The sequence below is a fragment of the Pantherophis guttatus genome, chromosome 16 (genome assembly GCF_059756535.1).
Source record: "Pantherophis guttatus breed Tessera chromosome 16, ASM5975653v1, whole genome shotgun sequence".
NCBI classification, from domain to species: domain Eukaryota; kingdom Metazoa; phylum Chordata; class Lepidosauria; order Squamata; family Colubridae; genus Pantherophis; species Pantherophis guttatus.
Window position 1 is genome coordinate 15,289,941 of NC_142078.1, and position 22,500 is coordinate 15,312,440.

Here is a 22,500-nt window from a genome sequence, read left to right on the forward strand (position 1 = left end):
TCACAAACCTCCCTCCCTTCTAGCATTGATGATGTTACCTAGTTGGGTCATGAAATGTCTCCAAAGAAAGCCACCAAGCTCAAGAGAGCACCAAGGACCCCACAATTCAACCCCGGAGCTCCAAATATTCTCTTCCATTTAACGTTCTCTTGTGTTTCTCCAGAATCAACCCATTACTTGGACAGAAATCCGCAAACCTCACATCATCAAGCCCATCGCAATTACTTTGCTGATGAGGTTTCTACAGCAGCTTTCAGGCGTCACCCCAATCCTCGTCTACCTGCAGCTGATATTCGACAGCACGGAAGTGATCCTGGTAAGTCCACCCTTAGCCAACCTTAGCAACTTTTAAGGCTGGTGGACTTCAACTCCCAGAATCCCCCAAGTCAGCATCACCGGCTTGGGGAATTCTGGGAGTTGAAAATCCGCAGGTGTAGGCCAACGATGGATAAATCCAAGAAAAGAAAAGTTTCAGAAGAAAACAGAATGTTTAATTCAACTGCATAATTGAAATTTTAATTTGTTTTAAATTATTGGGATGTTTAATTGTCTTGGGCTAAATTATTTAATCTGGTATTAATTATGTTTCTAACTTTTGTATTTGTGTATTTTATTTTGTGCCTGTTCACCACCCTGAGTCCTTCGGGAGTAGGGCGGTATATAAATTTAATAAATAAATAAAAATAAATAATATGCTAGTTTTGTGGCCGGTCAAGAAATAGTCAGGCAAGGGAAGGGTTTTGTGGCTCCCGGTGTTTTCTTTTCTGTGGGAAACGGGTCCAAATGGCTCTTCAGGTATTTAAGGTTGCAGATCCCTGGTCTAATGGTAGGAATCTCAATGAAAAGAAAGGAGAAAGACCCTCTGTTTTCAGACTCATAAGTAATAAAATCATAGAATGAATGAATGAATGAATCAACCAATTTGATTGACAGCTCACAGCCACTATTTTGACTTTTCAGGCCCCTGAATACGATGCTGTTATCGTGGGTGGCGTCCGCTTAGCCTCGGTCCTGGTGGCGGCTTTCTCGATGGATAAAGCTGGGCGAAAGATTCTTCTCTATGTCTCCGGTATGGGTTTTGTAGTCCTTCCTTTTACAAGCACACACATCTGCCTCTATACAGGTCGTCTTCGATGTACGACCACAATGGAAACCAGAATTTCTGTGGGTGTGTCTAGTTTAATGAAAAGAAGGACTAGGGGAGACATGATAGCAGTGTTCCAATATCTCAGGGGCTGCCCCAAAGAAGAGGGAGTCAAGCTGTTCTCCAAAGCACCTGAGGGCAGGACAAGAAGCAACGGGTGGAAACTAATCAAGGAGAGAAGCAACTTAGAACTAAGGAGAAATTTCCTGACAGTTAGAACAATTAATCAGTGGAACAACTTGCCTCCAGAAGTTGTAAATGCACCAACACTGGAAGTTTTTAAGAAGATGTTGGATAACCATTTGTCTGCAATGATATTGGATCTCCTACTTGAGCAGGGGGCTGGACTAGAAGACCTCGAAGGTCCCTCCCAACTCTGTTCTTCTATTCTTTCTTTCCTAGCTTGCCTCATGCTCGCCTCAAACCTGACGTTGGGCTTCTACATCCGCTTCATCCCTCAACTTCTCCACAATTCTTCAACGCTAGTGGGGAACGGGACCCACACGGGCCTCGGCGACACCTCCATGGTGGGTCTCACGGCGATTCCTCTGGTGGCCACCATGTTCTTCATCATAGGTAGGTCAGGAAGGGTTGGTGGCCAACTTTTGGGCTCCGGATCGACTTTCTGGAGGTTCTCTAGAGGGTTATAGGGAGGTGGCCAGAAGAAGACTTTAGAGCAGGGGTGAAATGCTACCGGTTCACACCGGTTTGGGAGAACCGGTAGTATTAAAAGCTACCGGTTCGGGGGAACCGGTATTTCCAACGATCAGCTGTGCCGCACGATTTATATTCGCTAGAAAGCAGGAAATCGTACGGCAAACCTGTTCTCTTCACCATAGTCTCCTCCTAGCGTGGTGTCCTTTTTCCTCTACCTGTCCTAACCGAAAACTCTATCAGTTGTGGAGCCGACCAGCAACAGGGAGCCGCAGCAGAGGGATGAAAGAGCCACATGCGGCTCCAGAGCCGCAGGTTGCTGACCCCTCGTCTAGACATAGATAAAAGGTTTTTGGACAAGCACTCCCCAAATTTATCGCTTTTGCTGCATGGATCTGATAGGAGATGGAGATCCAAAACTTCAAACCGTCACTAAACGAATAGTTTTAAGTCAAGGACTAATTTAATTTCTCCTCTGCTTCTGACTTGGTTTTTTTTTGTTTTGTTTCGACGATTCTTCTTTTCTTCTTCTAGGCTACGCCATGGGTTGGGGCCCCATCACATGGTTGTTGATGGCAGAGGTCCTTCCCCTGAAGGCACGAGGGGTGGTCTCCGGTCTTTGTGTACTTGTGAGTTGGTTGACTGCCTTCGCCTTGACCAAAGTCTTTCTGTTGGTTAAGGTAAGAACAATGGTGAAGGTGCATCTATAGGTTTAATCATCTCCTCGTTTCATCCGTGGGACAACTAGAGCCAGTCTTTCAAATTTAAACGGACCTGGTTTATACTTTGGAAAAGAGACCACTGTGAAATGCCCAGATAGTAGGCTAATCTGGGAAATCAAAACAGCCCATAGAAGAGAATATTTATAGCTCAGAATTGAACTACAATTGTTGTTTTCAGCTAGGTAACATCATCGGCGTTGGTAAGTGTGGGGTTTGTTCTCTGTTTATATACAGTGTATATACAGATAAGCGAGGATTTACACCAGACAAACAATCAAGCAGAAAACAATGCTCTAATCAAGGAGCTACCAAAGAGAAAACTACACCCCACCAATTCTGGAGTGAAGCGACTGTATATAAAGAGGGAGAAAACCCCACATTCACTACGATTGATATTGTTACCTAATTGGGTCATGAAATGCCTGCAAGAAAACAACCCAGCTCAGAGCTATTATATATAAACAGGGAGAAAATCAAACTCCATCTAGTACTGATGATGTTACCTAGTTGGGTCACGAAACGTCTGCAAGAAACTAAGGTCAGATCTACTGTATAAAAAGAGGGAGCAAATCGAACTTCTAGCACTGATGATGTTACCTATTTGGGACATGAAATGTCTCTCTCTTTCTCTCTCTCTCTCCTCTCCTCTCTCTCTCCTCTCCCTCTCTCTCTCTCTCTCTCTTCTCTCTCTCTCTCTCCTCTCTCTCTCTCCTCTCACTCTTTCTCTCTTCTCTCTCTCTCTCTCTCTCCTCCCTCCCTTTCTCTCTTCTCTCTCTCCTCTCTCTCTGTCCTCTCTCTCTCCTTCTTCTCTCTCTCTCTTCTCTCTCCTCTCTCTCTCTCCTTTCCCTCTCTCTCTTCTTCTCTCTCTCTCTGTCTCTCTCCTCTCTGTCTCTGTCTTCTCTCTCTCCATTTCTCTCTCTCTCTCTCTCCTCCCTCCCTCTCTCTCTCCTCCCTCCCTCTCTTTCTCTCTCCTCTCTCTCTCCTCCCTCCCTCTCTTTCTCTCTCTCCTCTCTCTCCTCTCTCTCTCTCCTCCTTCCCTCTCTCCTCTCTCTCTCTCTCTCTCTCTCCATCTCGTTCTCTCTCTTTTTGGTCAATACTTTTCTATCTTTCCTATCTGATCATCTCAACTCATTTGTTCTAATTTCCCAGGAAACATACGGCCTGGAGGTGCCCTTTTTCTTCTTCAGCGTCATCTGCGTCATCAACCTCTTCTTCACCTATCTCATCCCCGAAACCAAAGGGAAATCCTTGGAACGGATCGAGTCATATTTCCGCACGGGGCGGAAATCATTCCTGGAATCTTTCCGGCACCAGAGGTGAGCCCCCTGACTGAGCTCAACAACCCGACATCTGGATGCTGAAAGCAGCCCCTTCCGATGGACATCAGCCTGTGGCTATCCATGCCGGTCCTTGTCTCCCGTCTCTCTCTCGCGCGAAAACCGGCAAGGGCCTCAAACCAACGTCGCGTCGCTCAGCTGAAACGTAATAATCCAAGCGATTCCAAGCAGAACGAGGAATTCTGGATCTCAAATCTCATCGTTGCCGGGAACTTATGACGGTGGCGTTGATCCCTTCCCAGCTGCAACGTGTAGGAAACGCTCCCACCGGCTTCAACCTGGCTTGTTGTTAAGAACGGCTGATAACCGTGGTTTAAATGATAGCGCTGCGTAAAACATGAAGCATGAGCCCGAGAAGAGGAGGTTAGTTTTTAACAAAAAAATAACCCACAAATATTTTTTTAGACTTGGTGCGAGAGAGGAAAAAATTCTTCCCAGTGGGAAATTTAGGGGTCTAGAGGGCAGTTTGAAGGAATATATTCAAGTGGTTTTTGTAGGTGGCTTTACTGGCAGATATGTTATATTACAGCTCTAACTTATTGGTATGCGTGTTTCTTTCAATGCTTTCAACCTTCAAGAAACGTGGGCTAAAGAGCAGAAGATTAAATACAGGCGGTTAGCAATAGCCCTTAGACTTATATACCGCTTCACAGTGCTTTTACAGCCCTCTCTAAGCGGCTTACAGAGTCAGCCTCTTGCCCCCCAACAATCTGGGTCCTCATTTTACCCACCTCGGAAGGACGGAAGGCTGAGTCAACCTTGAGCCGGTTGAGAATTGAACTGATGGCAATTGGCAGAGTTAGCCTACAATGTTGCATTCTAACCACTGCGCCACCAGCATGGAAGGGAGGGAGGGAGGGAGGGAGGGAGGGAGGAAGGAAGGAAGGAAGGAAGGAAGGAAGGAAGGAAGGAAGGAAGGAAGGAAGGAAAGAGTGAGAGAAGGGAGGCAGGGAGAGAGAGAAAGAAAAAAGGGAGGGAAGGAAGGAAGCAATAGCAATAGCACTTAGACTTATATCCCGCTATTCATATTGCTTTTACAGCTCTCTCTAAGCGGTTTACAGAGTCAGCCTCTTGCCCCCCAACCATCTGGGTCCTCATTTTACCCACCTCGGAAGGATGGGAGGCTGAGTCAACCTTGAGCCAGTTGAGAATTGAACTGATGGCAATTGGCAGAGTTAGCCTACAATGTTGCATTCTAACCACTGTGCCACCAGCATGGAAGGGAGGGAGGGAGGGAGGAAGGAAGGAAGGAAGGAAGGAAGGAAGGAAGGAAAGAAGGAAGGAAGGAAAGAGGGAGAGAAGGGAGGGAGAGAGAGAGAGAAAGAAGAAAGGGAGGGAAGGAAGGAAGCAATAGCAATAGCACTTAGACTTATATCCCGCTATTCATAGTGCTTTTACAGCCCTCTCTAAGCTGTTTACAGACTCAGCCTCTTGCCCCCCAACAATCTGGGTCCTCATTTTACCCACCTCGGAAGGACGGAAGGCTGAGTCAACCTTGAGCCGGTTGAGAATTGAACTGATGGCAGTTGGCAGAGTTAGCCTACAATGCTGCATTCTAACCACTGCGCCACCAGCATGGAAGGGAGGGAGGGAGGAAGGAAAGAAGGAGAGAAGGGAGGGAGGGAGAGAGAGAGAGAAAGAAAAAAGGGAGGAAAGGAAGGAAGGAAGAGCAAGAACACTTAGACTTATATACTGCTTCGCAGTGCTTTTACAGCCCTCTCTAAGCGGTTTACAGAAGTCAGCCTCTTGCCCCCAACAATCTGGGTCCTCATTTTACCCACCTCGGAAGGATGGAAGGCTGAGTCAACCTTGACCCTGGTGAGATTCGAACTGCCAAATTGCAGTCAGCCAGCAGTCAGCAGAAGTAGCCTGAAGTACTGCACTCTAACCACTGCGCCGCCGCGGCTCTTTCTCGACATACGACCAAAATCGGGCCCAGAATTTCCATTGCTAAGCAAGGCAACCGAGAACTGAGTTGCGCCTGATTTTATGACACCCCTCCCCTTTTATTTTGGTGGTTGTTAAGCAAATCATTGTGGTTGTTAAGTGAACGGTGCGGTCGTTCCCCGACTTCAGCTTCCCCTGCTGACTTGGCTTTGTCGGAAGGTCGAAAATTCGCGATCCACGGGAAGCTGCAGTTGTTGTAAATAACACACCGGCTGCCCTGAATTTTGATCACATGACCGTGTTGGAACGATGCGACGGTTGTAAATGCGAGGACCAGTCATCGGTTGCCTCTTTCGGTGCTGTTGTCACTTCAGACGGTCGTTAAACGGACCTGTCGTAAGTCGAGGAGCACCTGAACGGGCTTCGTTAAAACTCAAGAGCAGCAGAAGAAGCGTTTAGAATTGTCTTGGATTAAAAAGTCCGGAGAATTTCCACCCACTCCCAAGTTTTTCAAGCATTCTTCGTACATACCAAGATCCTTCCCAAAGAATTTAACAAAGAGGACTAGAAACTTAGAAGTTTTTGTTTTTTTTTAATGCTGTGGAAGGAATAGAAATGAAGTTAGCACTCATAAGGGGAAGTCTATAGAAAAAGGTGACAAAAGATTATTTTTTAAAACAAAAATAGCAAAGAATTTACTCTTTTCTTTCTGAAGGACAGCAAAAAATTGCTCGGCTTTCAGTAAAAACACATTTTGATACCTTTTTGCATGCCCGCAATTGCTATAAAAAAAGCATTAAAACCACACACCTTATTACCAGAGGTAGAATAGTCTTTTTTTTTTATTCACTGCATACACAAAAGAAATTCCATCAGAGTCAGTTTTATAAAACGGCAGTTAAAGAGATCATTGTTTAAGAAAAACACACTCTCTACAATCTAGGTGGTTTTTTTTCCCTTAAAGACCAGCTTTTTATCTTTTAAGACCGCGGAGGGGGTGGGGTAGGACACAAAACCACTTGAGCTGCTGAGAGAATTTATAAATAAGGGGGTTTAGAAGCTGCCTGTTTGAATGAGATAAAAGTAAAATTTGAATTCACAGAGCCTTACTCTACAAAATAGGCCAAGATTGCAGCTAAAATTAATACTTCGCCGCATTCCTTTCCCTTCCTACCTATAAATACTTCCGTTTTTGCCTTCTCGTAAAGAAAAACAGTCGATTGAGAAGCAGAATCTCAATCGGTTTGGTGGGATTCGGCCTGGTCTCTCCGGGTCACGCGAACTGGTAGCGGTGACTGTAGGAGGCTCCGCCCACCCGTCCGGACGTAACGCATGACTACTGCGGATGCGCAGAAGTGCGCTCACATTTGCGAACCGGTAGGGAAGGTAAGTGAATCCCACCTCTGATCTCAATGCCATAACAACAGATCATAAGTCTAAAGTAGGAGTCGGCAACCTTAAACACTCGAAGAGCCACGAAGGCCCTAACCCGTTCAATTCTGGAGCCAACCGGAAGTCCGGTTCCCCCCACCAGTGTCTCCGCCTAGTGCGGCGTCCTTTTTCCTCTACCTATCCTAACTGAAAGCCCTATCAATTGTGGAGCTGACTGGTGACAGGGAGCCGCAGCAGAGGGATGAAAGAGCCAAATGCGGCTCCAGAGCCACAGGTTGCTGACCCCCTGGTCTAAAGGAATATCACAAGAAGGCCAAATAAAGTTTCAATGTATGTATGAATAAAACTTTCTCGATAATAAGTTAACCGTAAACCAACCGTATAAATACGGGGTGGACGGACAGAAAACTAACACAAGTAGTCCTCAGCTTACAGCAGTTCATTTAGTGACCGTTCAGAGTTACAGCATCACTTTAAAAAATGACTTAAGACTGGTTTTTCATGTTTCGGACCGTTGCAGCATTCCTTTGGTCACATGATCAAAATTAAGAAGCTTGGCAACTGGCATGTACTTATGACGGTTGCAGTGTCTCGGGGGGGCGGGGTATCACGTGATCCCCTTTTGCGACCTTTTGACAAGCAGAGTCAGCGGGGAAGCCAGATTCGCTTAACAACCGTGTGCAGGGATTCACTTAATAACGGTGGCAAGAAAGGTTTGTAAAATGAGGCAAAGGCTCAGTTGTCATCGTAAGTCGAGGACTACCTGTATGGAAAACAAATGCAGAAAATATCGAAGGAATACAGAAGACACCGAGGTCCTTTCTCCGCTAAATCTTCTCAAATTTATTCAAACCAAATTTGTCCGGCTGAGGGCAGGCCTTATATATCACGATAAAGCAAAGATGCTACGTGATTAAATGAAGAAATGGCCTGAGACTGTAAATTCCCTTTTTTCCCTTCCGGCTTGGAAAACCCACAACAGAAAATGCACCTAGCCAAAATATAAAAAAAGGACCGAAGTTTTGTGCTTTTCAGTTACGAAGAATTGAAATGGTTTTACAACCGTCATTGCTACCGGTTCGGTCAAACCGGGCTGAACCGGGAGCATTTCACCTGCCATTTACTCTTTTCCTAAGAAGATAACAAACTCGGTCTATCTTTGGCGCCCCCTGAAAATTTAAGAAAATTTGTGCTGCTGGGAATTTTTCCTTCGTTTTAACAACGCAGTGAATTGGCCCAGCCTTACTCAACTGCTACGAAAACCTCTCTCTTTTTCGGCATTTGAACGAAATAGCCTTCGGTACGAAATTCCGAATTTCGGTTGCTGAAAAATCCTCGAATAAGGAAAGACCCCAAAAAGGGAAATAAGACACACCTGAAAGAAAACGATCGTTCCGTTATTTCTCCGCCTCACAAAACGCATCTCACAATCAAAACAACACTTCACTAATTTCTAACGATATGAAATCACGGCTCTCTTCAAAATTCAGAGAAAGGTTGCAAAAAAATCACCCTCCCGAATGCTTTGCAAAAATTTGGAGAACAGGTGAAAAAAAATGACACCAAAGTCACCTCACACTTTGGAGCGCAAAGAGTACATTTAGCCAGAGGAGAAAACAACAACAACAACAATCGAAGCTAAAATTCATTTTCGTCCTGTTCCGGTTTCAAAAATTGCTTCCTTTCCTTGATTCTGCGACTCCCCGACGATAATCAAAGACGGATTCCTTGCTGCAAATAAAAAAGGCAAAAATAATTTACTCTCGACTTTTAATTTGGGACGTTCGGTATTGCAATTCTCACCCCCCCAAAAAAATCTATCCACGTTTTGGGATGGTTGTCGTTTTTTTGCAAATAAAGTCGGACATCACTGCAATACACAAAGCTTCTAGAAAACCGTCGATTTCATCCTTCCCCTGCACGTACCCAAAAGTCTGTTGTGTTTGTTTTTGTCGCGGCTGCGACGCGTTAAAAAAAAAAGCAGGGTTTTTAAAAAGCAGCAGAAACCATGGCAACATTAGGAAGAGGAGATATTTCTTCTGCCCCACTCTTCAAAATTTGAGATGCGAACCGGAACGGATGCTTCCGTCTCTTCGGAAAACAGCCAAAGAAAATTCACCTGGATGGGAAGATTTTTTTTTTTTTTTTGCTTGCTTGCTTGCACCTGATTTGATTCCACTTTGACCTGAGATATTAAGCAGGGCTGGAAGATTTCGGGGAAGCGGGGCCAGACACAAACCCCGTTTTAAATCCTTGAAAAACTGCAGCATTATTAAAATTCACAGTGACGCAGAAATTCATTGTTGTTGTTTTTTAAAATGGAATTAAATTCGGAAGCACTTCAAAGAACACAGGCGACTCCGGAGTGGAAATCTGCTTCAAAACAGTGCGGTGAAAAAAAAAAAATGTCACACCAACTGCGCCTGCACGTTTTCTGTCGTCCCATCGCCGCCGGCTGGCTTCTGTTGAATTTGTTGCATCCTGGCGTACGCGATGGCATCTCCCCTGTGGAACACAACAGAGGTGTCGAGAAATCACTCCGTACAACTGCTGGTGCAGGCGGAACAGAATCGGATCCTAACCTGGGATAGGGGATCCGGTAGTCCTTCAAGAAAGTCACCTCTTTTTAATTTAATATTTTCTTGACTACCCGGTCTAACTTAACAGATAGAATATTTGATATTAAACAGGATTGATTAATATTTGTAGCTCAGGATCAGAGGTGGGTTTCAGCAGGTTCTGACCAGTTCTGGCGAACTGGTAGCGGAAATTTTGAGTAGTTCGGAGAACCAGTAGTAAAAATTCAGACTGGCCCCGCCACCATCTATTCTCTGCCTCCTGAGTCCCAGCTGATCAGGAGGGAATGGGGATTTTACAGTAACCCACTAAGCCACACCCACCAAGCCATGCCACGCCCACCAAGCCACACCCACAGAACCGGTAGTAAAAAAGTTTGAAACCCAGCACTGCTCAGGATTGAACTGTGGGGTCCTTGGTGCTCTCTGAGCTTTTGGCCATGTTTTTTTTTTTTTTTGCAGGCGTTTCATGACCCAACTAGGTAACATCATCAGTGCTAGAAGGGAGTGGAGTGTGCAGAAAGGAGGAGGGAGGACTGTGGGGTCCTTGGTGCTCTCCGAGCTTGGTTTTCTTGCAGGCATTTCATGAGCCAACTAGATAACATTACTGGAGGTTTTTAAGAATGGATTGGAGAGATTGGGGTCTCCTGCCATGGGCAGGGGGTTGGACTAGAAGACCTCTAAGGTCCCTTCCAACTCTGTTATTATCAGGAGTGCTAGGAGGGAGGGAGAGGAGGAGGAGGAGGACAATCACTGGCTCCGATAATGAAACATCTGCAGAAAACCCCCACCAAGCTCAGAGCTACCGTATATAAAGGGAGCAATTCGCACTCACTAGCACTGATGATGTAACCTAGATGGGTCATGAAACGTCTGCAAAAAAAAAAACAACCAAGCTCAGAGCTACCATGTATAAAGGGAACAAATCTATTTGTTCCTCAAAAACTCCAACCCTCTTCCCTGTCCTAAAGACCAAGATTGGCATTCAATCCGAGAGCCCACAGCTCTCCCATCCTGGCAATGCCCAGGAAGCCAAATCGGCTTGAATTCTTTCTTTCTTTCTTTCTTTTTTTTTGTTAAATTCAATTTTATTCCCGAAGAGGGAAAGAAAAAATAAAATCTTACTTTTTACCCAGCGCAGACAGTCCATAAAGCACGCCCGTAGCGAAGGCAATGGCGTTGCCGAATAAGGTAGTCAGAGTCAGGCTTAAAATCACCGGGAATACAGCCATCCTGGGAAAGGAGGAAAGACAAATCGAGGATAAAAAAATGTCGAATTCACCACGATTTAGCCAGGAAAGATACAACGGAGACAAGGCTGGGGTTTTGCGTCTTGGGAAAAACTTTAGCTGCTGCCCACCAGGTATTCTGAAGCCCAAATCAGCCCAACGGCGGACAGGTAGTCCTCGGTTTACGACCGAATGCTCAGGGACCCACATTACGCCCTTCCTGAAAAAGCTGGGTTATGACTGCGCTTAGGCAAATCGCTGCCGTTACTAGGCGGGAATCTTGCAGCTGTCCAGCAAATTCCAAAACTTCGAAGGTTTGCTCGTAAACAAATGCTCGTAAATCAAGGACAGACGGCAGTTATCTTACTTGGCAAGGGCGCACAAAGAAAACCAATTCTTCCAGCGTTTTCTAGAGATAATCGCTTCAAGGTTTCTCAGGGTAAAAGAGGCAGTAACATCGCTAGCCCGAAATGCTCTGTCATTGCAAGTCCTCTGAGACTAGGATGTTCTGTCCCCAACCCCACGCACACACACCAACAGACGTTCAGGAGTTAAAGACCAAACTAGCCAGCAAAATCCTTTTCCTTATGATAACGGAACTTGGCAACAACCTAGTGGCTGCCTGCCAAGAGTTTATTATTTACAAAGAGGAGAGAGAACTTCTCCCCACTTCTGATACATCAAAGGAAAGCAGCTCAATAATTACAATCAAGTCCGGAGATAATCCAGTCTTAAAGCAAAAGTCCGGCAATGCAGAATGGCATGGAAGCTTTCAGCTTTGTTCGTCACAAGGTTTGACTGGCCACCATGCTCCCTTTTATATCCTGTGGGGTGTGATCCAGTGACTCAGCCTAATCTTGGGCACGCCCTTTCTTCTGTTGCGCGCGCTTATCTCTGCGACGCTGGCGTGGATCCAGCCAAGACTCATTACCCTCATCACTGTCCATCTGTGGCTGCGTGGACGTGCTTGGCCCCGGCCCTATCTCTTGCCCTTCGGCGGACACCGAAGGCATTGCCAGAGAGGAGAGTCCTGGAGAGGGAGGCCTTGCCAACTCCTCCCCTTCACTCTCGGAGTCCTCTCCTGACGACACAGGCTCCGGTAACAGAGCCACAACACTAGGCATAGAAACGGAATCATCAGACAGACTGATTAATTGTTCTAACTATCAGGAAATTTCTCCTTAATACTATGTTGCTTCTCTCCTCGGTTAGTTTCCACCCATTGCTTCTTGTCCTGCTTTCAGGTGCTTTGGAGAATAGGTTGACCCCCCTCTTCTTTGGGGCAGCTCAAATATTGGAAAACTGCTATCGGTCTTCCTCTTCCTTAGGCTAGACCAGGGGGTCAGCAACCTTAAACACTCAAAGAGCCACAAAGGTCCTAACTGGAAGCCCCCGTTCAATTCTGGAGCCCACCGGAAGTCCGGTTCCTCCAACATAGTGTCCTCCTAGCGTGGTGTCCTTTTTTCTCTGCTGACCGGAAGTCCAGTTCCCCTACCATAAAGTCTCCTCCTAGTGCAGCATCCTTTTTCCTCTACCTGTCCTAACCAAAAGCCCTATCAATTGTGGAGCCGACCAGCAACAGGGAGCTGCAGCAGAGGGATGAAAGAGCCACATGCGGCTCCAGAGCCCCAGATTGCCGACTCCGGGGCTAGACATATCTAATTCCCTCAACCGTTCATGGTACAGCTTAGCCTCCAGATCCCTTAAAAAGTGAGGCTGTTTTCTAAGACCGAGGATAACACAAAGAGAACACTCACCCGCAATAGAAAAGTGCCTTCTGCCAGGGACGAAGCTTGTCTGCTCTGGCCGAGACAATATTTGCAAACTCGATGAACTGGCAACAAAAGGGAGCTTCGCATAGTATGAGAATGAAGGCATTCAACCTTGAAATGGAATAAGATGGATTCAGTCAGGGCAATTCCCATCTATCCTTCTGCGCCATGCCTCGGGGGGGGAAGGGGGAACCCTCCCTTTCTAGCTAGTTTCTTTAAAAAAAAATATTTTTTTTTCATTAGGTTTTTTTTTTTTTCCCTTCATATAAAACACAAATGAAAATAAGGACTGCGGGAAAAATCGGTCGAGGAAAAAGGGGAAAGAACGAAAATAAAAGGCCCTGGCCTCCAGCTCTTTTTTACGGTGCCGTAAATGGCACAGTTAAAATTCTAAACTCAACTTTTTACTCTACAGTGGCTAAGACGCTGAGCTTGTCGACCGAAAACTCGGCAGTTCAGCGGTTCGAATCCCTAGCGCCGCATAACGGGGTGAGCTCCCGTTGACTTGTCCCAGCTTCTGCCAACCTAGCAGTTCGAAAGCACGTAAAAAAAAATGCAAGTAGAAAAATAGGGACCACTTTTGGTGGGAAGGGAACAGCGTTCTGTGCGTCTTTGGCGTTGAGTCATGCCGGCCACATGACCACGGAGACGTCTTCGGACAGCGCTGGCTCTTCGGCTTTGAAACGGAGATGAGCACCGCCCCCTAGAGTCGGGAACGACTAGCACATATGCGTGAGGGGAACCTTTACCTTTAAGAATAGTAAACGGTGTTTAAACCTGAAAAAGTGTTTAACCCTGAAAATCAAAACCGAGCTTTCATTCGTATTTCTTTCAAGCAGACGTCCAGAGGTGTGATATCAAACAAAGCTAGTTATGTTTCTTTCCCCTAATTAAAGTAGCTAATTTTACGATTGCTTGGCCAATTCCAGAATTTTTCAATCCGTTCTTCCGTTGTGGGAATTGACGTCCCGTTCCAATTTTGCAGCTGCCAAGATCCTTGCTGCGGTCAGCATATATATAGAATAACAAAATTCCGAATTTTTCTCCCCAATTCTTTATCCGATAGCCGTAACCTTTCTAGCCATCGCTTTGAGACTATTGAAAGAAACGTATTCGGCCAGCCACGGTTGCAAACGAACAATGGGTAAATCCAGTCCCAGATTCGATCAGGAAAATTGACTTTATACTTACATCATCCAGACTCCTGCAGCTATGTTTAGAGGGTTAATGGTCAGGCACATCCAGAGCCCGGAAAAAGCACAAGCTGAATGAAAAGAAAAGAGAAGAAAGGAAGAAATGGAGGACAAAAAAAAAAAATCACATAGTAGGTACAGCTAATCCTCGATTTATGACCAAATTTCCGTTGCTAAGCAAGACAAGTGAGTTTTTTTTTTCAATCTTTCTTGCCAAGGGTACCTAGTTGGGTGATGAAACATTTGCAAGCAAGCCACCAAACTGGGAGATCACTGAGGATGTCAGATTTCTCCTCCTCCTCCTCCTCTCCCTCTCTGCAAACCCCACTCCCTTGTAGCACTGATGATGTTACCTAGACGGGCAGTGAAACGTCTGCAAGAAAACAACTAAGCTCGGAGCTACTGTGTATAAACAGAGAGGGAGCCACACTCACTAGCCCTGATGGTGTTACCTAGTTAGGTAACAAAACATCTGCAAGGAAATCACCCACCTCAGAAAGCACCATGGCCCCCACAATGTTAAGGGAATAATTGGCTTTTCCAAGTGAGTGGTTTTTTTTGTCCCCAACTTTCCACGCCTGGGATTTCCTGTTGGTGTCCTCTCCAACTACTCACCCTATCTGAGTGGCTTAACCCCCTGAGATCAGCTCCACTGGAGGCTGCCACTTGCTAAAAAAATGTTCCGTTTTTGTTGTCCCTAAAGGGCAGAATAACCAGGCAGTATTCTGCTACCCGGCTGATGATGATTCCATTACATTTTCCTTGCAACATGATCTTCTCCGCTGAACGGAGCGTCCGTTCCATTGAGCGTAGCTCCCCCAAGTAACCTAATTCCGATATTTTTCAAGGCGTCTGAGCCCTGCTCGGAAGACAAGCTGAGCCGGTGGCTGAGTTGACAATAAACATGTCCCGCTTTTTAAAATAAAATAAAAAGAATAAAAATTAAATCCTGCATGGGGTCTACAGAAACAGGTACAAATGAAAGAGAGAGATAGGATAGATAGATGGGTAGATAGATATAGATAATAGATGAGAGAGAGAGAGAGATGAGAGATGATAGATAGATAGATAGATAGATAGATAGATAGATAGATAGATAGATAATAAATAATAGAGACAGATAGATAGAGATAATAGATAAATAGATAAATAGATAGATAGATGAGAGAGAGATGAGAGAGATAGATAGATGATAGATAATAGATAGATGATAATGATAGATGATGGATAGATAGATAATAGGTAGATAATAGATAGATGATAGATAGATAGATAGATAGATAGATAGATAGATAGATAGATAGATAGAGATGATAGATGGATAGATTAGATAGATAATAGATGACAGATAGATGATGGATAGATAGATAGATAGGTAGGTAATAGATAATAAATAATAGAGATAGATAGATAGAGATAATAGATAAATAGATGAGAGATAGATGAGAGAGAGATGATCGATAATTGATGATAATGATAGATGATGGATAGATAGATGATAGACAAACAGATAGATAGATAGATGAGAGAGAGAGAGAGAGAGATGAGAGATATAGATAGAAAGATGGAAAAGTAGAAAGACAGATGAATAGATGGATAAAGATAGATGAAAGGTAGATAGATAGATGATAGATAGATAGATGATAGATAGATAGATAGATGATAGATAGATAGATAGACAGATAGATAGATAGATATGGTAGAATTATAAAAATAATTATATATATATATATATATATATATATATATATATATATATATATATATATATATATATATAAATTTGCCCTCTGTCTCTGCTCTCAAGATAGGTAGAAAAAGGCTCAGTGTTGTCCTGTTTAACCTTCCAGCGATGTTCAGATCGGTGTGTTTTTTTTAACCCTGGCAACTGGAAAAGGTGTGGAGTTCAGTTCCCAGAATTCCCGTAGCTTTTCTGGGGAATTCTGGGAATGGAAGTCCACACAGCTTCCCCGAAGTTGCCGCGTTTGAGCAGCCCCGTTTCAGAAGACGTATATAAAACATTGGATTGTTTTGCCTAAACAGCAATCTTGCAAGGCGGGTCTTGAGTTCCCACTTTGCAAACACGGACTCTGGACCTGACTAAGGATGACCTAATCGGTTTTGCGCAAGAGGACAATTTCGAATGCAGTAAAACAAAGTCCGGCTGTGTATGTTGTGGGTCTAAATTGTGATGCCAATCGCATTCCTGAGGGAATACCAACAATTGTTTCAAAACAACTGGCTACGCTGACATTGATAGGCTAAATCATCATCTTTTAACCCATAATCCCTTGCGGGGTGGAGTCCGGGCAACTGAATAATGGAGCTGAGTGTTTTCTGGCCGGATGCCTTTCCTGTTTCCAATGAGGAGTCATATTCAGCATTTATAGGCTAATTATGTCAAACAAAATAGAGGAAGGGCTCAGAGCATAACTTTTTAAAACTCGGCAGGGGCTTTCCCCCAATCTCTGACCCCCTTCGAGGTGCATTGGATGATCTCTCCCATCATCCCCAATCAGATGACCGATGGGTATTGTCCTCCAGATCAGCGGCCAGAGAGACTTTTGACCGCAGTCAGAATCATCAAATTAGAAAGAACAAGTTAAAAACAGTCTTGATAGGGTCAACGGAACCTCCTTAGCCAGGAGTAGTGTACCTCAAAATACAGGCAGTCCTCGAGTTACGACCAAAATTGAGCCCGGTTGCTGGGCGAGATGGTTGTTAAGTGAGTTTCGCCCCGTTTTACGACCTTCCTTGCCACAGCGGTTAAGTGAATCGCTCCGGTTATTACATTAGGAACACGGTTGTTAAATGAATTTGGCTCCCCGGTTGATTTTGCTTGTCAGAAGGTCGCAAAAAGGGGATTCCGTGACATACACACACACACATCCGGGATCCTGCGACCGTCATAAATTTGAAGCAATTGCCAAGCATCCGAAATTCTGATCCCGTGTTCAGAAGGGGATGCTGCGAAGGTGTTGTAACTTTGAAAAACGGTCTCCTAAGCCACATTTTTTTCCCCACTGCCATTGTAACTTTGAACGGTCACTAAACGAGCTGTTGTAACTCGAGGACTTCCTGCACTAGAGAGGAAGAAGGAAGGGCAAGTACGGAAGACATCCTTGGAGTTAAAGAGACTTCATTGCCCACAAATCAGGGTTTTTTTTAAAAAAAAACCCAATATCTAGAGATGCTTCGATGGGAATAGAACCTGTGACACTTCACAAAGTTGGGTTAAAACACAGACAGCAATATTGGCATTTTCGGCAGTAGGTAATCCATATTTAGCGGGCGAGAGATAGTAAGAATAATTCATCAGCGGAACGACTTGCCACCGGAAGTTCTAAATGCTCCAAGACCGGAGGTTTTTAAGAAGAGATTGGACAGCCATTTGTCTGAAATTTAATGTAATTTAATTTAATTAATTCAATTTATATGCCGCCCTTCTCCGAAGACTCAGGGCGGCTCACAATACATTTTTTAAAAAATCATTATAAAAAAAATTTAAAAATTAAAAACATTAGAAGAACATTAAAAACTCATTCACGCCATTCATGGCCGGATCTCGCCAGATCACAAGAGCGAGATCAACGGCCCCAGGCCTGCGGGAAAAGCCAGGTCTTCACCGCTGAAAAGGATCTCCTGCCTTTTCAGGGGGCTGGACTAGAGGACCTTCAAGGTCCCTTCCCGACTCGGTCATTGTGTGTGCCATTTAGTCCTGCAAAAAACAGATCATGCCACATGCACACGCAGAGAAACACACAACTTTGTGTAAAAGTGCAGCCAGGCGATTTCTGTCAAGGGGTAAATCAATATTTAGGGGATGGAGAGGGAGGGAAGCCATGCACTAGGTTGTGCAAATAATAATAATAATAAGAAGAAGAATAAGAATAATAATAAGAATAATAAGAATAAGAATAAGAATAATAATACCCAAAGGGTATTGAGCAATACCCAAAGGGCTACCCTGCTACTTAGAAATTCTAAATTTGCCGGACTTGAACATTTTGACTCTACAAAAAACCACCTTACTCGGAACAGCTTACATCCTCCGACGATACCTTAACAGTTCCTAGGTCCTTGGTTAGACTCGAGCTGCTGAGCTATTAACCAGCCTCAAAGGCTGTGAATCTCACTAAAGATTAACCAATAAATAATAATAATAATAATAATAATAATAATTATTATTATTATTATTATTATTATTATTATTATTATTATATTTCTATACCGCCCTTCTCCCGAAGGACTCAGGGCGGTGTACAGCCAATTTAAAAACACAAGACACGGATCCTCCCCCCCCCCCCCACACACACACACAGTCCACACAACTTTTGTGTACAGCCCAACTACCGGTAGCAAGAAAGGCATTTCCATCAAGAGGGGATCAATATTTAGGAGGTGGAAACGAAAAGAATGCGTGCGTGTGTTCAGTTGTGCAGAACAGGTCATTTTACACAAAGACACACACACACAAAGACACACACACAGAGTCCCAGCAGGACCGATTTTTTGTTTTTTGTTTTGGTCCCAGGAGAGAATACTCACAGATGGCCCCTAAGATGCCAGCCAACCTGCATAGCCACCTGTACCACCAAGTCATCCCATCCTCCTGAGCGGCAACCTGTGCTCCGTCTGCTTCGGGCTGCTCCTCCTGGGGATTCATCCTGCCTGCCCCTCCCTCTCCTTGCAAGACGGACCGGCCACGCTGCTAGTCCTCAGGGCATCCCCGGCCGGTGCCCAGCCAGGGCTGCAGCTGGGCGGACAATGGAGAGAGAGAGAGAGAGAGAGACAGCCAGCAGCCCTGCCCCCTTCCCGGCCGAGGAGGCTTCCCCACACATTGCTCTCTGTGGCAGTGCATGCCGGGTCCCTCCCCACTGCAGGAGGAGGGCAGGGAAGAAAACTGGGCTCATCCCCAGATGTGAAGAGTGACCTGGCCAGAGAGGGCGATGCTCGCCCGCGTCAGTTTTTTCCCCCTTGGTTGAAATGGACCAACAGATTGCACAGCCTCTGATACAAAACTCCGTTCACAATTGCTCCCCATCTCTTTAATTTGAAGTGAGTTGGCTCAAAGTACCCGATTGGTGATTTATGGTATAGTAGTACGGGCCCTTCCCAGATCTCTCTGGGAAATCCAGAATTCTTATTTTAGTTTATTGAGTTTGTCAAACATGTACGCATAAGCATAAGCATGGATATTTTTTTAAAATTTATTTATTTATTTATTTATTTTTATATGCCTCCCTTCTCCAGAGACTCAGGGCGGCTTACAATGCGTTCAGCAATAGCCTTCATACTTTTGTATATTTTATACAAAGTCAGCTTATTGCCCCCACAAACCGGGTCCTCATTTTACCCACCTTAGAAAGGATGGAAGGCTGAGTCGACCTTGAGCCTGGGGAGATTTGAACTCGCAGTAATTGCAGGCAGCTGGATGTTAAATGCGGCCTTAGTAGGAGGCATTAGCCTCCTACGCCACTCAGGCTCTTATATGAACACAGGAAATGGGGACGAATAAATGGGGACAGTAGGACAGGGACGGAAGGCACGCTGGTGCGCTTATGCAAGCCCCCCCCCCACTTTACGGACCTCTTAGGAATGGGGTGAGATCCACAGTCGACAGTTAAACTAGGTTTAACTCAGGGGTGAACTCCAGCAGGTTCCGACAGGTTCTGGCGAACTGGTAGCGGAAATTTTGAGTAGTTCGGAGAACCGGCAAATGCCACCTCCGGCTGGCCCCAGGAGTGGGGTGGGAAGGGGGATTTTGCAGTATCCTTCCTCTGCCACGCCCACCAAGCCACGCCCACAGAACCGGTAGTAAAAAAAAAAAAATTGAATTTCACCCCTGTCCACGATCCCTCGAATCCTAAACAAACAGGGAATCCCTGAGACGAGACTAACCAAGTGACGCCTTTCCCTGCAAATGCCAACTCTCGCTTTTCGAGTCGAGCCGAGTTTAAACCACGACGAAGTCAGAACTATGTTAAGTCACAACGGTAGCTGGACAAAATTTAGAGGCAGGCTGGGTTGTGGTTTTCAACGAACGTGTTTTATTTCAAAGGCAGAAGTTCTGGGGAGCTGCAGCTCGCTTTTTTCAGAGGCACCAAGCGGGCTACTCCACAGGGATTAATTTTATGCTCAAGTGCCGAGTCCCTGTACAACGACCCTGTAGGTAGGCCCTTGGTCCAGCTTTGTGTAGGTTGACAGAAGCACCAAGAGAAGACAATCTGTTTGCAAAAACAGAGGCATAAGGGATTTATGGAAAGGCACCTATGAAAGGTAGAACACGATGCTTCGTTCAGCCGTTTTCATGTTTTTGAGGAGAGCGCTCAGCACCGGCCCCTTTCCTGCCTCCCGTCCGACTGGAACAGGGGGTTGGACTAGAAGACCTCCGAGGTCCCTTCCGACTATATACTGTAATTGCCTCCTGTGCGGCGTTTTCCACATCGGCCAATCAAACGAAGGGCTACTTGGTGGCCCAGTACTCCGCTCGGAAGCTGACGTTGGCCAGGGCTTGGTTGAATTCGATCTCGGCTCGGCTGCCGATGGATTCCCAGTAGAAAAGACGGTTCCCCTGGAAGACGGTAGTCCTCAAGGATTCAACATCTCGGATCTGGAATAGGAAAAGGTCCTGACACTCAGCCTGCCTCCGTTAATGGGTTTTTGCAAGTCCATCATCCATCCATCCCTACCCTATCTTTCTCTCTCTCTTCATCCATCCATCCATCCATCTTCACCCCATCTCTTTCTTTCTCCATCCACCCATCCCCACCCTATCTCTCTATCCATCCATCCATCCATCTTCCCCCATCTCTCTCTCCATCCATCCATCTTCACCCTATCTCTTTCTCCATCCATCCATCCATCCATCCCCACTCTACCTGCATCCATCCATCTTCACCCTGTCTCTTTCTCCATCCATCCATCCATCCATCCCCACTCTACCTGCATCCATCCATCTTCACCCTATGTCTCTTTCTCCATCCATCCATCCCCACCCTACTTCTCACTCCATCCATCCATCCATCCCCACCCTACCTCCCTCTCCATCCATCCATCCATATTCACCCTATCTCTTTCTCCATCCATCCATCTATCCATCCCAACCCTCTCTCTCCATCCATCCATCTTTACCCTATCTCTCTCTTTCTCCATCCATCCATCTTCACCCTATCTATCTTCCTCCATCCATACATCCATCTATCCATCCATCCATCCATCCCCACCCTATCTCTCTCTCCATCCATCCATCCATCCATCTTTACCCTATCTCTTTCTCCATCCATTTATCCCTACCCTATCTCTCTCTCCATCCATCCATCATCTTCCTATCATCTATCTATGTGTAGGTTTTGAAGAAAAGATTGGACAGCCATTTGTCTGAGATGACACAAAGTCTCCTGCCTTGAGCAGCGGGTTGGACTAGAAGTTCTCAAGGTCCCTCTCAGCCCTCTCTTTCTACGTTCCAATGTGAGGGGGTCCGTACCCCAATTCACGCCTTACCGAAATGTAGCTGGAGTGTGTTTCGTTGGCCGTTGCTTGGAATTCCACGTACACCGCATGGATGGCAATGCGCAGGTGGGGCGCCACATCGATAAATATCCTGCAAGCCATTTGCCTTTCTCCATCCAGCGACGGTCCTGGGTTCAGGATGAGCCCCCATGGACCAAACAGCTGCCTATCACAAGCTGGCGGAGCGAGAAAAAAAACACAGAATAACAAGAGTTTCGAAGGGACCTTGGAGGTCTTCTAGTCCAACCCCCTGACAATTAAATCAGTGTCTGCTTTTGATTTCGGGACCGGCGATTGCTTTCAGGTATCTGCTGCAGCGAAGGACATCGAATACAAAACAGAATACAGAATGACAGAGTGGGAAGGGAACCTTGGGTTTCAAACAGGAAACCCTATGAGAGGGATCTTGGAAGTCTTAGTGGACAACCAGCTAAATATGAGCCAGCAGTGTGCGGCATTAGCCAAAAAAGCCAACGCAATCCTAAATTGCATTAACAGAGGGATGCAATCAAGAGCCTTGGTAGTACAGTGGTCTAAAGCACCCTGTTATTAAGACCAGCTGCCTGCAATTTCTGCTGGTTCGAATCTCTCCAAGGCTCAAGGTCGACTCAGCCTTCCATCCTTTCTAAGGCAGGTAAATTGAGGACCCAGTTTGTGGGGGCAATAAGATGACTTTGTATAAATATACTAAAGAATGAAGGCTATTGCTTAACGCATTGTAAGCCTCCCTGAGTCTCCGGAGAAGGGCGGCATATAACTCAAATTAAAAAAAAAAAAAGATCAAGTGAGATACTAATATTTATTTATTTATTTATTTATTTATTTATTTATTTATTTATTTATTTATTTATTTATTTATTTATTTATTGGTTCGATTTATATGCCGCCCTTCTTCTGGAGACTCAGGGTGGCTTACAATGCTTTAAGCAATAGCCTTCATACTTTTTGTATATACCTGCTTAGTAGGGCTTTTGGCCCTCCCTAAGCGGTGTTCTTTTTTTTATACAAAGTCAGCTTATTGCCCCCACAATCCGGCCCCTCTACCACTCTATAAAGCCTTAGTAAGACCACACCTAGAGTCC

At 45.3% G+C, this 22,500-nt stretch overlaps 3 protein-coding genes across 5 annotated transcripts in view; 1 reads left to right on the plus strand and 2 right to left on the minus strand.

Annotated features, from left to right (window-relative positions):
- Positions 1-4,402, plus strand: part of SLC2A6 (solute carrier family 2 member 6) — a 15,637-nt gene extending 11,235 nt beyond the window's left edge. Inside the window, exons 7-11 of the mRNA XM_087879983.1 lie at positions 164-316; positions 961-1,069; positions 1,547-1,720; positions 2,333-2,478; positions 3,670-4,402. Coding sequence (XP_087736109.1) covers positions 164-316; positions 961-1,069; positions 1,547-1,720; positions 2,333-2,478; positions 3,670-3,840 — 753 coding nt within the window. The 3' untranslated portion in view covers positions 3,841-4,402. The remainder of the gene's footprint in view (positions 1-163; positions 317-960; positions 1,070-1,546; positions 1,721-2,332; positions 2,479-3,669) is intronic.
- A 2,159-nt stretch (positions 4,403-6,561) lies between these two features.
- On the minus strand, positions 6,562-18,783 carry CACFD1 (calcium channel flower domain containing 1). The gene is made up of 5 exons (XM_034404371.3): positions 18,455-18,783; positions 13,905-13,977; positions 12,699-12,824; positions 10,838-10,945; positions 6,562-9,641 (listed from the first exon to the last, which is right to left on the minus strand). The coding sequence occupies exons 1-5, from the start codon at positions 18,570-18,572 to the stop codon at positions 9,545-9,547; spliced, it is 522 nt and encodes a 173-aa protein (XP_034260262.2). The 5' UTR covers positions 18,573-18,783; the 3' UTR covers positions 6,562-9,544.
- A 1,150-nt stretch (positions 18,784-19,933) lies between these two features.
- Positions 19,934-22,500, minus strand: part of ADAMTS13 (ADAM metallopeptidase with thrombospondin type 1 motif 13) — a 26,888-nt gene continuing 24,321 nt past the window's right edge. For all 3 annotated transcript variants that reach the window (XM_087879965.1, XM_087879964.1, XM_087879966.1), the window contains 2 exons: positions 21,410-21,594; positions 19,934-20,519 (listed from right to left, as the gene is read on the minus strand). In XM_087879965.1, the coding sequence (XP_087736091.1) occupies positions 20,373-20,519; positions 21,410-21,594 (332 nt within the window). In that variant the 3' untranslated portion in view covers positions 19,934-20,372. The remainder of the gene's footprint in view (positions 20,520-21,409; positions 21,595-22,500) is intronic.